At 50.2% G+C, this 19,277-nt stretch overlaps 1 protein-coding gene across 1 annotated transcript in view; it reads left to right on the forward strand.

The window, feature by feature from the left end:
• Window positions 1–14,031, forward strand: part of TMEM256 (transmembrane protein 256) — a 37,311-nt gene extending 23,280 nt beyond the window's left edge. Inside the window, exons 2-4 of the mRNA XM_044277623.1 lie at window positions 13,129–13,166; window positions 13,439–13,519; window positions 13,828–14,031. Of these exons, the coding sequence (XP_044133558.1) occupies window positions 13,129–13,166; window positions 13,439–13,519; window positions 13,828–13,971 (263 nt within the window). The 3' untranslated portion in view covers window positions 13,972–14,031. The remainder of the gene's footprint in view (window positions 1–13,128; window positions 13,167–13,438; window positions 13,520–13,827) is intronic.
• Window positions 14,032–19,277: the final 5,246 nt, after the last annotated feature.

The following is a 19,277-nucleotide window of genomic DNA, read 5'->3' on the forward strand; positions in this document are numbered from 1 at the left end:
CCCCCCCCCTGCTGGTGTATCCACTATATGTCCAGAACTGATAGTCATACACTGATAGAGGACTGTGCGCCCCTGCTGGTGATCTCCTGTAATGTCACTATATACGATAGCATACCACTGAGACTGTGCCCCCCTGCTGGTGATCTCCTGTATGTCACTATATACATCTGATAGAGACTGTGCCCCCCCTGCTGGTGATCTCCTGTAATGTCACTATATACACTGATAGGATACACGATAGAGGACTGTGCCCCCCTGCTGGTGATCTCCTGTAATGTCACTATATACATCTGATAGTCATACACTGATAGAGACTGTGCCCCCCCTGCTGGTGATCTCCTGTAATGTCACTATATACATCTGATAGTCATACACTGATAGAGGACTGTGCTCCCCCTGCTGGTGATCTCCTGTAATGTCACTATATACATCTGATAGTCACACTGATAGAGGACTGTGCCCCCCTGCTGGTGATCTCCTGTAATGTCACTATATACATCTGATAGTCATACACTGATAGAGGACTGTGCCCCCCCTGCTGGTGATCTCCTGTAATGTCACTATATACATCTGATAGTCATACACTGATAGAGGAGCTGTGCCCCCGCTGGTGATCTCCTGTAATGTCACTATATACATCTGATAGTCATACACTGATAGAGGACTGTGCCCCCCTGCTGGTGATCTCCTGTAATGTCACTATATACATCTGATAGTCATACACTGATAGAGGACTGTGCCCCCCTGCTGGTGATCTCCTGTAATGTCACTATATACATCTGATAGTCATACACTGATAGAGGACTGTGCCCCCCTGCTGGTGATCTCCTGTAATGTCACTATATACATCTGATAGTCATACACTGATAGAGGACTGTGCCCCCCCTGCTGGTGATCTCCTGTAATGTCACTATATACATCTGATAGTCATACACTGATAGAGGACTGTGCCCCCCCTGGTGATCTCCTGTAATGTCACTATATACATCTGATAGTCATACACTGATAGAGGACTGTGCCCCCCTGCTGGTGATCTCCTGTAATGTCACTATATACATCTGATAGTCATACACTGATAGAGGACTGTGCCCCCCTGCTGGTGATCTCCTGTAATGTCACTATATACATCTGATAGTCATACACTGATAGAGGACTGTGCCCCCTGCTGGTGATCTCCTGTAATGTCACTATACATCTGATAGTCATACACTGATAGAGGACTGTGCCCCCCTGCTGGTGATCTCCTGTAATGTCACTATATACATCTGATAGTCATACACTGATAGAGGACTGTGCCCCCCTGCTGGTGATCTCCTGTAATGTCACTATATACATCTGATAGTCATACACTGATAGAGGACTGTGCCCCCCTGCTGGTGATCTCCTGTAATGTCACTATATACATCTGATAGTCATACACTGATAGAGGACTGTGCCCCCCTGCTGGTGATCTCCTGTAATGTCACTATATACATCTGATAGTCATACACTGATAGAGGACTGTGCCCCCCTGCTGGTGATCTCCTGTAATGTCACTATATACATCTGATAGTCATACACTGATAGAGGACTGTGCCCCCTGCTGGTGATCTCCTGTAATGTCACTATATACATCTGATAGTCATACACTGATAGAGGACTGTGCCCCCCTGCTGGATCTCCTGTAATGTCACTATATACATCTGATAGTCATACACTGATAGAGGACTGTGCCCCCTGCTGGTGATCTCCTGTAATGTCACTATATACATCTGATAGTCATACACTGATAGAGGACTGTGCCCCCCTGCTGGTGATCTCCTGTAATGTCACTATATACATCTGATAGTCATACACTGATAGAGGACTGTGCCCCCCTGCTGGTGATCTCCTGTAATGTCACTATATACATCTGATAGTCATACACTGATAGAGGACTGTGCCCCCCTGCTGGTGATCTCCTGTAATGTCACTATATACATCTGATAGTCATACACTGATAGAGGACTGTGCCCCCCCTGCTGGTGACTCCTGTAATGTCACATATACATCTGATAGTCATACACTGATAGAGGACTGTGCCCCCCCTGCTGGTTATCTCCTGTAATGCACTATATACATCTGATAGTCATACACTGATAGAGGACTGTGCCCCCCTGCTGGTGATCTTCCTGTAATGTCACTATATACATCTGATAGTCATACACTGATAGAGGACTGTGCTCCCCTGCTGGTGATCTCCTGTAATGTCACTATATACATCTGATAGTCATACACTGATAGAGGACTGTGCGCCCCCTGCTGGTGATCTCCTGAATGTCACTATATACATCTGATAGTCATACACCTGATAGAGGACTGTGCTCCCCCTGCTGGTGATCTCCTGTAATGTCACTATATACCTCTGATAGTCATACACTGATAGAGGACTGTGCCCCCCCTGCTGGTGATCCTCCTGTAATGTCACTATATACATCTGATAGAGGACTGTGCCCCCCCTGCTGGTGATCTCCTGTAATGTCACTATATACATCTGATAGTCATACACTGATAGAGGACTGTGCCCCCTGCTGGTGATCTCCTGTAATGTCACTATATACATCTGTAGTCATACTACATGATAGAGGACTGTGCCCCCCTGCTGGTGATCTCCTGTAATGTCACTATATACATCTGATAGTCATACACTGATAGAGGACTGTGCCCCCGCTGGTGATCTCCTGTAATGTCACTATATACATCTGATAGTCATACACTGATAGAGGACTGTGCCCCCCTGCTGGTGATCTCCTGTAATGTCACTATACATCTGATAGTCATACACTGATAGAGGACTGTGCCCCCTGCTGGTGATCTCCTGTAATGTCACTATATACATCTGATAGTCATACACTGATAGAGGACTGTGCCCCCCTGCTGGTGATCTCCTGTAATGTCACTATATACATCTGATAGTCATACACTGATAGAGGACTGTGCCCCCCTGCTGGTGATCTCCTGTAATGTCACTATATACATCTGATAGTCATACACTGATAGAGGACTGTGCCCCCCTGCTGGTGATCTCCTGTAATGTCACTATATACATCTGATAGTCATACACTGATAGAGGACTGTGCTCCCCCTGCTGGTGATCTCCTGTAATGTCACTATATACATCTGATAGTCACACTGATAGAGGACTGTGCCCCCCTGCTGGTGATCTCCTGTAATGTCACTATATACATCTGATAGTCATACACTGATAGAGGACTGTGCCCCCCTGCTGGTGATCTCCTGTAATGTCACTATATACATCTGATAGTCATACACTGATAGAGGACTGTGCCCCCCTGCTGGTGATCTCCTGTAATGTCACTATATACATCTGATAGTCATACACTGATAGAGGACTGTGCCCCCTGCTGGTGATCTCCTGTAATGTCACTATATACATCTGATAGTCACACTGATAGAGGACTGTGCCCCCCCTGCTGGTGATCTCCTGTAATGTCACTATATACAATCCTTTGATAGTCATACCCTGGATAGGATGACTGTGCTCCCCCTGCTGGGATCTCCTGTAATGTGCACTATCTTACATCTGATAGTCATACACTGATAAGAGGACTCGTGCGCCCCCTGCTGGTGATCTCCTGTTAATGTCACTATATACATCTGATTAGTTCATACACTGATTAGAGGGGACTGTGCTCCCCCTGCTGGTGATCTCCTGTAATGTCCACTAATATACATCTGATAGTCATACACTGATAGAGGACTGTGCGCCCCCTGCTGGTGATCTCCCTGTAATGTCACTATATACATCTGATAGTCATTACACTGATTAGAGGACTGTGCGCCCCCCCTGCTGGTGATCTCCTGTAATGTCACTATATACATCTGATAGTCAACACTGATAGAGGACTGTGCTCCCCCTGCTGGTGTCTCCTGTAATGTCACTATATACATCTGATAGTCACACACTGATAGAGGACTGTGCTCCCCCTGCTGGTGATCTCCTGTAATGTCACTATATACATCTGATAGTCATACACTGATAGAGGACTGTGCCCCCCCTGCTGGTGATCTCCTGTAATGTCACTATAACATCTGATAGTCATAACTGATAGAGGACTGTGCCCCCCATGCTGGTGATCTCCTGTAATGTCACTATATACATCTGATAGTCATACACTGATAGAGGACTGTGCTCCCCCTGCTGGTGATCTCCTGTAATGTCCACTATATACATCTGATAGTCATACACTGATTAGAGGACTGTGCGCCCCCCTGCTGGTGATCTCCTGTAATGTCACTATATACATCGATAGTCATACACTGATAGAGGACTGTGCTCCCCCTGCTGGTGATCTCCTGTAATGTCACTATATACATCTGATAGTCATACACTGATAGAGGACTGTGCGCCCCCTGCTGGTGATCTCCTGTAATGTCACTATATACCTCTGATAGTCATACACTGATAGAGGACTGTGCTCCCCCTGCTGGTGATCTCCTGTAATGCACATATACATCTGATAGTCATACACTGATAGAGGACTGTGCCCCCCCTGCTGGTGATCTCCTGTAATGTCACTATATACATCTGATAGTCATACACTGATAGAGGACTGTGCCCCCCCTGCTGGTGATCTCCTGTAATGTCACTATATAAACTATGATAGTCATACACTGATAGAGGACTGTGCGCCCCCTGCTGGTGATCTCCTGTAATGTCACTATATACATCTGATAGTCATACACTGATAGAGGACTGTGCGCCCCCTGCTGGTGATCTCCTGTAATGTCACTATATACATCTGATAGTCATACACTGATAGAGGACTGTGCGCCCCCCTGCTGGTGATCTCCTGTAATGTCACTATATACATCTGATAGTCATACACTGATAGAGGACTGTGCTCCCCCTGCTGGTGATCTCCTGTAATGTCACTATATACATCTGATAGTCATACACTGATAGAGGACTGTGCCCCCCCTGCTGGTGATCTCCTGTAATGTCACTATATACATCTGATAGTCATACACTGATAGAGGACTGTGCCCCCCCTGCTGGTGATCTCCTGTAATGTCACTATATACATCTGATAGTCATACACTGATAGAGGACTGTGCCCCCCCTGCTGGTGATCTCCTGTAATGTCACTATATACATCTGATAGTCATACACTGATAGAGGACTGTGCTCCCCCTGCTGGTGATCTCCTGTAATGTCACTATATACATCTGATAGTCATACACTGATAGAGGACTGTGCCCCCCCTGCTGGTGATCTCCTGTAATGTCACTATATACATCTGATAGTCATACACTGATAGAGGACTGTGCCCCCCCTGCTGGTGATCTCCTGTAATGTCACTATATACATCTGATAGTCATACACTGATAGAGGACTGTGCTCCCCCTGCTGGTGATCTCCTGTAATGTCACTATATACATCTGATAGTCATACACTGATAGAGGACTGTGCTCCCCCTGCTGGTGATCTCCTGTAATGTCACTATATACATCTGATAGTCATACACTGATAGAGGACTGTGCCCCCCTGCTGGTGATCTCCTGTAATGTCACTATATACATCTGATAGTCATACACTGATAGAGGACTGTGCGCCCCCTGCTGGTGATCTCCTGTAATGTCACTATATACATCTGATAGTCATACACTGATAGAGGACTGTGCCCCCCTGCTGGTGATCTCCTGTAATGTCACTATATACATCTGATAGTCATACACTGATAGAGGACTGTGCTCCCCCTGCTGGTGATCTCCTGTAATGTCACTATATACATCTGATAGTCATACACTGATAGAGGACTGTGCCCCCCTGCTGGTGATCTCCTGTAATGTCACTATATACATCTGATAGTCATACACTGATAGAGGACTGTGCCCCCCTGCTGGTGATCTCCTGTAATGTCACTATATACATCTGATAGTCATACACTGATAGAGGACTGTGCCCCCCCTGCTGGTGATCTCCTGTAATGTCACTATATACATCTGATAGTCATACACTGATAGAGGACTGTGCGCCCCCTGCTGGTGATCTCCTGTAATGTCACTATATACATCTGATAGTCATACACTGATAGAGGACTGTGCGCCCCCTGCTGGTGATCTCCTGTAATGTCACTATATACATCTGATAGTCATACACTGATAGAGGACTGTGCCCCCCCCTGCTGGTGATCTCCTGTAATGTCACTATATACATCTGATAGTCATACACTGATAGAGGACTGTGCCCCCCCTGCTGGTGATCTCCTGTAATGTCACTATATACATCTGATAGTCATACACTGATAGAGGACTGTGCTCCCCCTGCTGGTGATCTCCTGTAATGTCACTATATACATCTGATAGTCATACACTGATAGAGGACTGTGCGCCCCCTGCTGGTGATCTCCTGTAATGTCACTATATACATCTGATAGTCATACACTGATAGAGGACTGTGCCCCCCCTGCTGGTGATCTCCTGTAATGTCACTATATACATCTGATAGTCATACACTGATAGAGGACTGTGCCCCCCTGCTGGTGATCTCCTGTAATGTCACTATATACATCTGATAGTCATACACTGATAGAGGACTGTGCGCCCCCTGCTGGTGATCTCCTGTAATGTCACTATATACATCTGATAGTCATACACTGATAGAGGACTGTGCCCCCCTGCTGGTGATCTCCTGTAATGTCACTATATACATCTGATAGTCATACACTGATAGAGGACTGTGCCCCCCCTGCTGGTGATCTCCTGTAATGTCACTATATACATCTGATAGTCATACACTGATAGAGGACTGTGCTCCCCCTGCTGGTGATCTCCTGTAATGTCACTATATACATCTGATAGTCATACACTGATAGAGGACTGTGCCCCCCCTGCTGGTGATCTCCTGTAATGTCACTATATACATCTGATAGTCATACACTGATAGAGGACTGTGCCCCCCCTGCTGGTGATCTCCTGTAATGTCACTATATACATCTGATAGTCATACACTGATAGAGGACTGTGCCCCCCCTGCTGGTGATCTCCTGTAATGTCACTATATACATCTGATAGTCATACACTGATAGAGGACTGTGCCCCCCTGCTGGTGATCTCCTGTAATGTCACTATATACATCTGATAGTCATACACTGATAGAGGACTGTGCCCCCCCTGCTGGTGATCTCCTGTAATGTCACTATATACATCTGATAGTCATACACTGATAGAGGACTGTGCTCCCCCTGCTGGTGATCTCCTGTAATGTCACTATATACATCTGATAGTCATACACTGATAGAGGACTGTGCCCCCCCTGCTGGTGATCTCCTGTAATGTCACTATATACATCTGATAGTCATACACTGATAGAGGACTGTGCCCCCCCTGCTGGTGATCTCCTGTAATGTCACTATATACATCTGATAGTCATACACTGATAGAGGACTGTGCCCCCCTGCTGGTGATCTCCTGTAATGTCACTATATACATCTGATAGTCATACACTGATAGAGGACTGTGCCCCCCCTGCTGGTGATCTCCTGTAATGTCACTATATACATCTGATAGTCATACACTGATAGAGGACTGTAATGTCACTATATACATCTGATAGTCATACACTGATAGAGGACTGTGCTCCCCCTGCTGGTGATCTCCTGTAATGTCACTATATACATCTGATAGTCATACACTGATAGAGGACTGTGCGCCCCCTGCTGGTGATCTCCTGTAATGTCACTATATACATCTGATAGTCATACACTGATAGAGGACTGTGCCCCCCTGCTGGTGATCTCCTGTAATGTCACTATATACATCTGATAGTCATACACTGATAGAGGACTGTGCGCCCCCTGCTGGTGATCTCCTGTAATGTCACTATATACATCTGATAGTCATACACTGATAGAGGACTGTGCCCCCCCTGCTGGTGATCTCCTGTAATGTCACTATATACATCTGATAGTCATACACTGATAGAGGACTGTGCCCCCCCTGCTGGTGATCTCCTGTAATGTCACTATATACATCTGATAGTCATACACTGATAGAGGACTGTGCCCCCCTGCTGGTGATCTCCTGTAATGTCACTATATACATCTGATAGTCATACACTGATAGAGGACTGTGCGCCCCCTGCTGGTGATCTCCTGTAATGTCACTATATACATCTGATAGTCATACACTGATAGAGGACTGTGCGCCCCCTGCTGGTGATCTCCTGTAATGTCACTATATACATCTGATAGTCATACACTGATAGAGGACTGTGCTCCCCCTGCTGGTGATCTCCTGTAATGTCACTATATACATCTGATAGTCATACACTGATAGAGGACTGTGCTCCCCCTGCTGGTGATCTCCTGTAATGTCACTATATACATCTGATAGTCATACACTGATAGAGGACTGTGCTCCCCCTGCTGGTGATCTCCTGTAATGTCACTATATACATCTGATAGTCATACACTGATAGAGGACTGTGCTCCCCCTGCTGGTGATCTCCTGTAATGTCACTATATACATCTGATAGTCATACACTGATAGAGGACTGTGCGCCCCCTGCTGGTGATCTCCTGTAATGTCACTATATACATCTGATAGTCATACACTGATAGAGGACTGTGCCCCCCCTGCTGGTGATCTCCTGTAATGTCACTATATACATCTGATAGTCATACACTGATAGAGGACTGTGCGCCCCCTGCTGGTGATCTCCTGTAATGTCACTATATACATCTGATAGTCATACACTGATAGAGGACTGTGCCCCCCTGCTGGTGATCTCCTGTAATGTCACTATATACATCTGATAGTCACACACTGATAGAGGACTGTGCTCCCCCTGCTGGTGATCTCCTGTAATGTCACTATATACATCTGATAGTCACACACTGATAGAGGACTGTGCTCCCCCTGCTGGTGATCTCCTGTAATGTCACTATATACATCTGATAGTCACACACTGATAGAGGACTGTGCGCCCCCTGCTGGTGATCTCCTGTAATGTCACTATATACATCTGATAGAGGACTGTGCCCCCCCTGCTGGTGATCTCCTGTAATGTCACTATATACATCTGATAGTCATACACTGATAGAGGACTGTGCGCCCCCTGCTGGTGATCTCCTGTAATGTCACTATATACATCTGATAGAGGACTGTGCCCCCCCTGCTGGTGATCTCCTGTAATGTCACTATATATACATCTGATAGTCATACACTGATAGAGGACTGTGCTCCCCCTGCTGGTGATCTCCTGTAATGTCACTATATACATCTGATAGTCATACACTGATAGAGGACTGTGCCCCCCCTGCTGGTGATCTCCTGTAATATCACTATATACATCTGATAGTCATACACTGATAGAGGACTGTGCTCCCCCTGCTGGTGATCTCCTGTAATATCACTATATACATCTGATAGTCATACACTGATAGAGGACTGTGCTCCCCCTGCTGGTGATCTCCTGTAATGTCACTATGTACATCTGATAGTCATACACTGATAGAGGACTGTGCCCCCCTGCTGGTGATCTCCTGTAATGTCACTATATACATCTGATAGTCATACACTGATAGAGGACTGTGCGCCCCCTGCTGGTGATCTCCTGTAATGTCACTATATACATCTGATAGTCATACACTGATAGAGGACTGTGCGCCCCCTGCTGGTGATCTCCTGTAATGTCACTATATACATCTGATAGTCATACACCGATTGTCTGGGCCACTGGAGACAATTCCTGTTACTGTGAACAGTTAAGGAAGTTGAGGATGAAACGGTCTGCAGAAGGACACACTCCCTTTTTTGTATTTTAAGCAGAAACATTTTTTATTTTCTTCATTGACATTTTCTAAAAAGGAAAAGGGCACAAGTCAAAACTGGGTCCCCTGCATGGTTAGTACCTAGTAGCGCCCCCTTTGGCTGGTATCACAGTTTGTAAGCGCTTTTTTTAGCAGCCGAGAGAAATTTAGTTCTTATCTCATTCTTCCTTGAAGAAATGTTCCAGTTCTGTGAGATTCCTGGGTCGTCTTGCACGTTCTGTTCTTTTGAGGTATTTCCAAAGATTTTGAGTACTGTTCAGATTAGTGGACTGTGGGGTCCTTGGTAAAACCTTCAGAAGATCAGGGGACTGTGAGGACCATGGTAAAACCTTAAGCAGATCAGGGGACTGTGAGGACCATGGTAAAACCTTCACCAGATCAGGGGACTGTGAGGGCCATGGTAAAACCTTCACCAGATCAGGGGACTGTGAGGGCCATGGTAAAACCTTCACCAGATCAGGGGACTGTGAGGGCCATGGTAAAACCTTCAGCAGATCGGGGGACTGTGGGGGCCATGGTAAAACCTTCAGCAGATCAGGGGACTGTGAGGACCATGGTAAAACCTTCACCAGATCAGGGGACTGTGAGGGCCATGGTAAAACCTTCAGCAGATTGGGGGACTGTGGGGGCCATGGTAAAACGTTCAGCAGATCAGGGGACTGTGAGGACCATGGTAAAACCTTCAGCAGATCAGTGGACTGTGAGGACCATGGTAAAACGTTCAGCAGATCAGGGGACTGTGAGGACTATGGTAAAACCTTCAGCAGATCAGGGGACTGTGTGGACCATGGTAAAACCTTCAGCAGATCAGGGGACTGTGAGGACCATGGTAAAACCTTCAGCAGATCAGGGGACTGTGAGGGCCATGGTAAAACCTTCAGCAGATCAGGGGACTGTGAGGACCATGGTAAAACCTTCAGCAGATCAGGGGACTGTGAGGGCCATGGTAAAACCTTCAGCAGATCAGGGGCCTGTGTGGACCATGGTCAAACCCTCAGCAGATCAGAGCACTGAGGGCCATGGTGAAACCTTCAGCAGATCAGGGGACTGGATTAGTAGAACTACAAGTAACAGCACTCTGCTAGTCAATTGCATAAAGATATAAGCAAACACTGAAAGAATAAATACTTGGTGGTCATACTTACTGCAAATGCAGCTAGAAGCTCTTTGCGAATATAATTGATCAAAAATCTTTCAGGCCCATCTACCAAATCGACAAGGTAGCTTCTAATCAGATGGGTCCTACTCTAACATGCCTCTCCCAGGCATGCGTAGGATACAGCTTGGTACTACTTTGCCCAGATTGTAGGCTGTAAGCCGAGGAGAGGCATGTTAGAGTAGGACCCATCTGATTAGAAGCTACCTTGTCGATTTGGTAGATGGGCCCGAAATATTTGTGATCAATTATATTCGCAAAGAGCTTCTAGCTGCATTTGCAGTAAGTATGACCACCAAGTATTTATTCTTTCAGTGTTTGCTTATATCTTTGTGCAATTGACTAGCAGAGTGCTGTTACCTGTAGTTCTACTAATCCAATTGTGTTTCAGCCAAGGTAGCGTGCACCTGCGTTCTGCGTTCTCATATTCACTTATTATGGAGGTGCTGGTTCGTTTATTTTTCCCCCAGATCAGGGGACTGTGAGGGCCATGGTAAAACCTTCAGCAGATCAGGGGACTGTGAGGGCCATGGTAAAACCTTCAGCAGATCAGGGGACTGTGAGGGCCATGGTAAAACCTTCAGCAGATCAGGGGACTGTGAGGACCATGGTCAAACCTTCAGCAGGTCAGAGGACTGTGGGGGCCATGGTAAAACCTTCAGCAGATCAGGGGACTGTGAGGACCATGGTAAAACCTTCAGCAGGTCAGAGGACTGTGGGGGCCATGGTAAAACCTTCAGCAGGTCAGAGGACTGTGGGGGCCATGGTAAAACCTTCAGCAGGTCAGAGGACTGTGAGGGCCATGGTAAAACCTTCAGCAGATCAGGGGACTGTGAGGGCCATGGTAAAACCTTCAGCAGATCAGGGGACTGTGAGGACCATGGTAAAACCTTCAGCAGGTCTGAGGACTGTGGGGGCCATGGTAAAACCTTCAGCAGGTCTGAGGACTGTGGGGGCCATGGTAAAACCTTCAGCAGATCAGGGGACTGTGAGGACCATGGTAAAACCTTCAGCAGGTCAGAGGACTGTGAGGACCATGGTAAAACCTTCAGCAGATCAGAGGACTGTGGGGGCCATGGTAAAACCTTCAGCAGGTCAGAGGACTGTGAGGACCATGGTAAAACCTTCAGCAGATCAGGGGACTGTGAGGACCATGGTAAAACCTTCAGCAGATCAGGGGACTGTGAGGACCATGGTAAAACCTTCAGCAGGTCAGAGGACTGTGGGGGCCATGGTAAAACCTTCAGCAGATCAGGGGACTGTGAGGACCATGGTAAAACCTTCAGCAGGTCAGAGGACTGTGAGGACCATGGTAAAACCTTCAGCAGATCAGAGGACTGTGGGGGCCATGCATGGTAAAACCTTCAGCAGGTCAGAGGACTGTGAGGACCATGGTAAAACCTTCAGCAGGTCAGAGGACTGTGGGGGCCATGGTAAAACCTTCAGCAGGTCAGAGGACTGTGAGGACCATGGTAAAACCTTCAGCAGATCAGGGGACTGTGAGGACCATGGTAAAACCTTCAGCAGATCAGGGGACTGTGAGGACCATGGTAAAACCTTCAGCAGGTCAGAGGACTGTGGGGGCCATGGTAAAACCGTCAGCAGGTCAGAGGACTGTGAGGGCCATGGTAAAACCTTCAGCAGGTCAGAGGACTGTGGGGGCCATGGTTAAACCTTCTGCAGATCAGGGGACTGTGAGGGCCATGGTAAAACCTTCTGCAGATCAGGGGACTGTGAGGGCCATGGTAAAACCTTCTGCAGATCAGGGGACTGTGAGGGCCATGGTAAAACCTTCAGCAGATCAGGGGACTGTGAGGACCATGGTAAAACCTTCAGCAGATCAGGGGACTGTGAGGACCATGGTAAAACCTTTAGCAGATCAGGGGACTGTGAGGACCATGGTAAAACCTTCAGCAGATCAGGAGACTGTGAGGGCCATGGAATAACCTTCAGCAGATCAGGGGACTTTTTTATTTATTTCTTTTGAACAGTGTGTTTCATCTTTAATTTTGTGTCTTTTTATAGATCACTTCATCTTCAACTTGCTTCACTGTGCACAGTAACAGAAATGTTGACCAGGGGCGCCCAAACTTTTGCATTGCAGTGTATACACTATAGATCTATACACATCTGACCATTTCTTACCTTTTGTTGTAGGGTTCAGGCGCAGTGATCGGGATGAGTACCTGAAGGAGGTGATTGTCCTCTTTCTTACTGGAGCTTGTGCTGCTGATGGTGGAGGTGTTTGTGGGATATGGGTTTGTATGTTTGTAGGGATATATATTTGTTCTCTTAATTCGTTTATGGTTATTCTCGCCCAGGGCTGACACATTGGAATGTCAGCTCCTAGGACCTGCAGCTCCAGGGGTCTGCCCTGCATTGACTTTAGAGGTGGCGGGTGTGGTGTCCCTTCCCCATTTTGCTGGGGTGCATTTTATCAGTGATTCTTTTTTGTTCTGTTTTTCAGCTTTTTGAGACGGGTAATCGGTATCACTTCCTGCACAGCCTGGCCTTACTAGCCGTACCGCACTGCCGGCGCCCCCTGCTGGTATGTAACCTGAGAGAAGAGATGGGGCCTGGGTTCTTCCTGGGAGGATACATCTTTTGGGCAGGACCTATATCCTCTGGGGAGGAGATGTCTTGCAAAAGGGGCCTGTATCCTAAAGTGGGGACATCTTGTGGGTCCTGTATCATTTGGAGTTTGGACGTCTTGTTGATGGGGCTTGTATTTGCTCCTGTATCCTCTGGGTTGGGGCCTACATTTGCTCCTGTGTCCTCTAGGGTGGGGACATCTTGTGGGCGGGACTTGTGTATATATATCACACACTCACCCTCTGCTCTCTGTTCCCCCTGCAGGCTGGATCTCTCCTGACATCTGGAATTGTCCTGTTCTCCGGTACCTTCTATTACCAAGCTCTGAGCGGAGACCCCACCCTGACCAAAGCAGCACCATATGGGGGCACGCTCCTCATTCTGGGCTGGGCAGCCATGGCGCTGTGAGGAGCTGATGAGATGTATATCTGTTCTGCATGTCATTCCATTAAAGGCTTACCACTGGGATAGCGAAAACTCCTGATGTGGGGGGATGGGTTATACTGCCACATCCAATTGGGATAGAGAGCGACAGATCCAAACTCCCGGATCTGGCCCCTGTCACTTACCTCTGCCCCCTGTGGTGCACCTCTGCGTTATCGTAACTTCATATACCCAACGTAACCCGATATCAACTTCCACCTCTGACCAACGCCCACTGGTCGTGAAACCCAAGGAATGTAATAATGCGGGGGATGGTAAGGAGGGGTTGCATAGACCACCCCATACAGACCACTGGTCATAATAAGCGCCATTTTCATTAAGTTTCTGGGTTAACTGCCTCTGATTGTTCCTGGAGTTGAGTGGACTCTGATCTCCATGTTGGGTTCTACAAAGAAGAAACCTTCTTGACTTTGGCCCACGGGGAGAGGGTCCATGCAGAAGGATGGCATCCTGCGGGGAGAGGGTCCATGCAGAAGGATGGCGTCCCGCGGGGAGAGGGTCCATGCAGAAGGATGGCGTCCCGCTGGGAGAGGGTCCATGCAGAAAGATGGCATCCTGCGGGGAGAGGGTCCATGCAGAAGGATGGCGTCCCGCGGGTAGAGGGTCCATGCAGAAGGATGGCGTCCCGCGGGTAGAGGGTCAATGCAGAAGGATGGCGTCCCGCGGGTAGAGGGTCCATGCAGAAGGATGGCGTGCCGCGGGTAGAGGGTCCATGCAGAAGGATGGCGTGCCGCGGGTAGAGGGTCCATGCAGAAGGATGGCGTGCCGCGGGTAGAGGGTCCATGCAGAAGGATGGCGTCCCGCGGGTAGAGGGTCCATGCAGAAGGATGGCGTCCCGCGGGTAGAGGGTCCATGCAGAAGGATGGCGTCCCGCGGGTAGAGGGTCCATGCAGAAGGATGGCGTCCCGCGGGTAGAGGGTCCATGCAGAAGGATGGCGTCCCGCGGGTAGAGGGTCCATGCAGAAGGATGGCGTCCCGCGGGTAGAGGGTCCATGCAGAAGGATGGCGTCCCGCGGGTAGAGGGTCCATGCAGAAGGATGGCGTCCCGCGGGTAGAGGGTCCATGCAGAAGGATGGCGTCCCGCGGGTAGAGGGTCCATGCAGAAGGATGGCGTCCCGCGGGTAGAGGGTCCATGCAGAAGGATGGCGTCCCGCGGGTAGAGGGTCCATGCAGAAGGATGGCGTCCCGCGGGTAGAGGGTCCATGCAGAAGGATGGCGTCCCGCGGGTAGAGGGTCCATGCAGAAGGATGGCGTCCCGCGGGTAGAGGGTCCATGCAGAAGGATGGCGTCCCGCGGGTAGAGGGTCCATGCAGAAGGATGGCGTCCCGCGGGTAGAGGGTCCATGCAGAAGGATGGCGTCCCGCGGGTAGAGGGTCCATGCAGAAGGATGGCGTCCCGCGGGTAGAGGGTCCATGCAGAAGGATGGCGTCCCGCGGGTAGAGGGTCCATGCAGAAGGATGGCGTCCCGCGGGTAGAGGGTCCATGCAGAAGGATGGCGTCCCGCGGGTAGAGGGTCCATGCAGAAGGATGGCGTCCCGCGGGTAGAGGGTCCATGCAGAAGGATGGCGTCCCGCGGGTAGAGGGTCCATGCAGAAGGATGGCGTCCCGCGGGTAGAGGGTCCATGCAGAAGGATGGCGTCCCGCGGGTAGAGGGTCCATGCAGAAGGATGGCGTCCCGCGGGTAGAGGGTCCATGCAGAAGGATGGCGTCCCGCGGGTAGAGGGTCCATGCAGAAGGATGGCGTCCCGCGGGTAGAGGGTCCATGCAGAAGGATGGCGTCCCGCGGGTAGAGGGTCCATGCAGAAGGATGGCGTCCCGCGGGTAGAGGGTCCATGCAGAAGGATGGCGTCCCGCGGGTAGAGGGTCCATGCAGAAGGATGGCGTCCCGCGGGTAGAGGGTCCATGCAGAAGGATGGCGTCCCGCGGGTAGAGGGTCCATGCAGAAGGATGGCGTCCCGCGGGTAGAGGGTCCATGCAGAAGGATGGCGTCCCGCGGGTAGAGGGTCCATGCAGAAGGATGGCGTCCCGCGGGTAGAGGGTCCATGCAGAAGGATGGCGTCCCGCGGGGAGAGGGTCCATGCAGAAGGATGGCGTCCCGCGGGGAGAGGGTCCACGCAGAAGGATGGCGTCCCGCGGGGAGAGGGTCCACGCAGAAGGATGGCGTCCCGCGGGGAGAGGGTCCACGCAGAAGGATGGCGTCCCGCGGGGAGAGGGTCCACGCAGAAGGATGGCGTCCCGCGGGGAGAGGGTCCACGCAGAAGGATGGCGTCCCGCGGGGAGAGGGTCCACGCAGAAGGATGGCGTCCCGCGGGGAGAGGGTCCACGCAGAAGGATGGCGTCCCGCGGGGAGAGGGTCCACGCAGAAGGATGGCGTCCCGCGGGGAGAGGGTCCACGCAGAAGGATGGCGTCCCGCGGGGAGAGGGTCCACGCAGAAGGATGGCGTCCCGCGGGGAGAGGGTCCACGCAGAAGGATGGCGTCCCGCGGGGAGAGGGTCCACGCAGAAGGATGGCAGCCCGCGGGGAGAGGGTCCACGCAGAAGGATGGCAGCCCGCGGGGAGAGGGTCCACGCAGAAGGATGGCAGCCCGCGGGGAGAGGGTCCACGCAGAAGGATGGCAGCCCGCTGGGAGAGGGTCCACGCAGAAGGATGGCAGCCCGCTGGGAGAGGGTCCACGCAGAAGGATGGCAGCCCGCGGGGAGAGGGTCCACGCAGAAGGATGGCAGCCCGCGGGGAGAGGGTCCACGCAGAAGGATGGCAGCCCGCGGGGAGAGGGTCCACGCAGAAGGATGGCGCCCGCGGGGAGAGGGTCCACGCAGAAGGATGGCAGCCCGCTGGGAGAGGGTCCATGCAGAAGGATGGCGCCCGTGGGGAGAGGGTCCATGCAGAAAGATGGCAGCCCGCTGGGAGAGTGTAACGGATCTCCTGGCACTCCGACTGGGTACCTCCGTTGATGGATGCTCCTAGTGCTTCTTGAGGGCTCCAAGCACTCCACTTGACACCGTAATCACTGCCGACCCCAGGAACTGCCACAGCTTGGTTGGGATCTTGCAGTCTTCCACCCACCCTGGGCCCAAGACAAGGATCCAGCTTCCAGTGGGTAGAACCGTGTTGTAATCCCAGGGGAGTATAATACCGATAGCAATCCCCAGAGTAAATATAGCTGTTCCCCCCCCCCCCTCCCTACACATGAGATGACACTATGTTGAGGGTAAAACAGGAATTCCCTTTATTGAAGATCAACTCAGTATATATACAGTTCAAGAAGTCTAACAACATAACGCAATCAACCATGAACAACATGCAAACAGACATCTTCACCCCCTCCATAATGAATGAGTAGGGAGAGAGGAGACACATGTGATGGGATTATCTCCTGAGTGTATCATAGGGTGATCTACTCATCTAAGAGTCGGCTGCTCCTAGAGTCAGCTATCTTAATCCCATCACTAACACAATCAGTGGCAGCTCGAGGGGAGAGGGTCCATGTAGAAAGATGGCCCGTGGGGAGAGGGTCCATGCAGAAAGACGGGGGCCCGTGGGCAGAGCGTCCATGCAGAAAGATGTTTGCTCGCCGGGAGAGGGTCCATAGAGGAAGATGGCGGCCCGCGGTGAGTGTCCATGCAGAAAGATGGTGGCTCGCCGAGAGAGGGTCCATGCAGAAAGATGGCGGCTCTCCGGGAGAGGGTCCATGCAGAAAGATGGCGGCTCGCCGGGATAGGATCCATGCAGGAAGGTTTTTTGTGCATCACTAGAAATTGTAACCAAAGATGACCCCGGATAGTTTCAATGGAGCAGAATTAACTAAGTGGGAGAGAGCAGACCACTCCAGCCTTCTCCAATATTAGGAGATGACCCCAGAAACAGTGGTGGCGATCGCCTCAGGTTCTGCACACCGGGGAAGCTGGATGTAGGCCCCCATGAGAAAATTCCGCATTGGTGAGATTCACGCTCTGGGGCGATGTCCCAGTACGAGGTTGATGACAAGGATCGGGAGCTTTCTCTGCAGTATCTTCAGTCCATGGGTCTGGACTATGTTGGCAGACTAGTTGGGATACAGTGTAATCTGTAATGGGGTGCAGGGAGTTAGAATATTTCAGTATTTTCTGGGGGACATTTCTCATGAGGGGCAAGCTCACAATGAGATCTACACCCTAAAAAACATGACATCCACCCCCACAATACAACCAGCGGTCCGCCATCCTGGAAAGAAGCCTTGAGGCCTTGGGATTTGAATCACTGTGGAGCGGATGGCGATTCGTTTCATCAAGGGGGACAGGCGTTATGGGAAGCAGGGAGTAGAGCTAGAAGAACCTGGACCTGGTGAGTGAGAGCTCTCGAGTCTCGTATTGTTCGTGGCTGGACAGAAGATGCCACCATTCTGTCTGGTTTGTCGTAGGGCGACTCTGGACGAGCTTAATTGCAGATGAAGTTTCTAAACATGGTCACAATCGCCCTCTCATCTGGAGGAAGCAACGGGGACACAAGAAGATTCGTGAGATCAGCCCTGAGGAGCGGAGAGACGATACCGTGCCGAAAGCATCCGGGCTGAAGAGCGTCATCTGTGGGCGAGAGCACAGGGATGGGGGGAAGAAGTCGCTGTCAGCAATCGGCTAGGATGTCATAGTCTTAAGGTGGGAGATGGTATGATGGGGGTTGTACTAGGATTGGGTCTTCACAAAGATGTCAGTGCATAATAGAATATATTTAACGTTCCATGAATGGTGCCTTTGTGGTTCGGTTGGTTTTGGGGGGGGGGGGGGGGGCGTGGGGGTCACACAGCCATTATTGTCCTTGGCGATGGGCTTCTGCGGTCAGTTTAGGACGTACATCACCATGAAGAAATTCCTACGTTTTTCTGCTGAGTGGCGCCATGTTTTACACGGCAGACAGCCGCTGACTGAGTCTGTGATTGGAGACGCCACCAATCGCTGACTTTTTACCCCACTGATGTCATGGTTCGTTGCAGTCATTTTCCGCCAGGTGTTTGCAGTCGCCATGAGGGCCTCGGGCCTTGTCTTACCTGAGAGAGAGCTCAGTGTAAACTGCTGGACACATCGACCACTGATTTAAAGGGAAGGTGTCGTCAGAAAATGATCTACGGTTTACATCCCGTTTTTATGTTAAACAGATTTTGAAAGAACTTTTAGTGATGTAATAAGTAATCCAGTGCTGTAGATGCTCAGCCGCCCTCTGCTTCCTTGGTGTCGGGTTCCCACCCCACTTGATAATGAATAAATAACTCCAAAGATTCGACGTTGAATGCAGAATA

Source organism: Bufo gargarizans, chromosome 2, assembly GCF_014858855.1.
Source record: "Bufo gargarizans isolate SCDJY-AF-19 chromosome 2, ASM1485885v1, whole genome shotgun sequence".
NCBI classification, from domain to species: domain Eukaryota; kingdom Metazoa; phylum Chordata; class Amphibia; order Anura; family Bufonidae; genus Bufo; species Bufo gargarizans.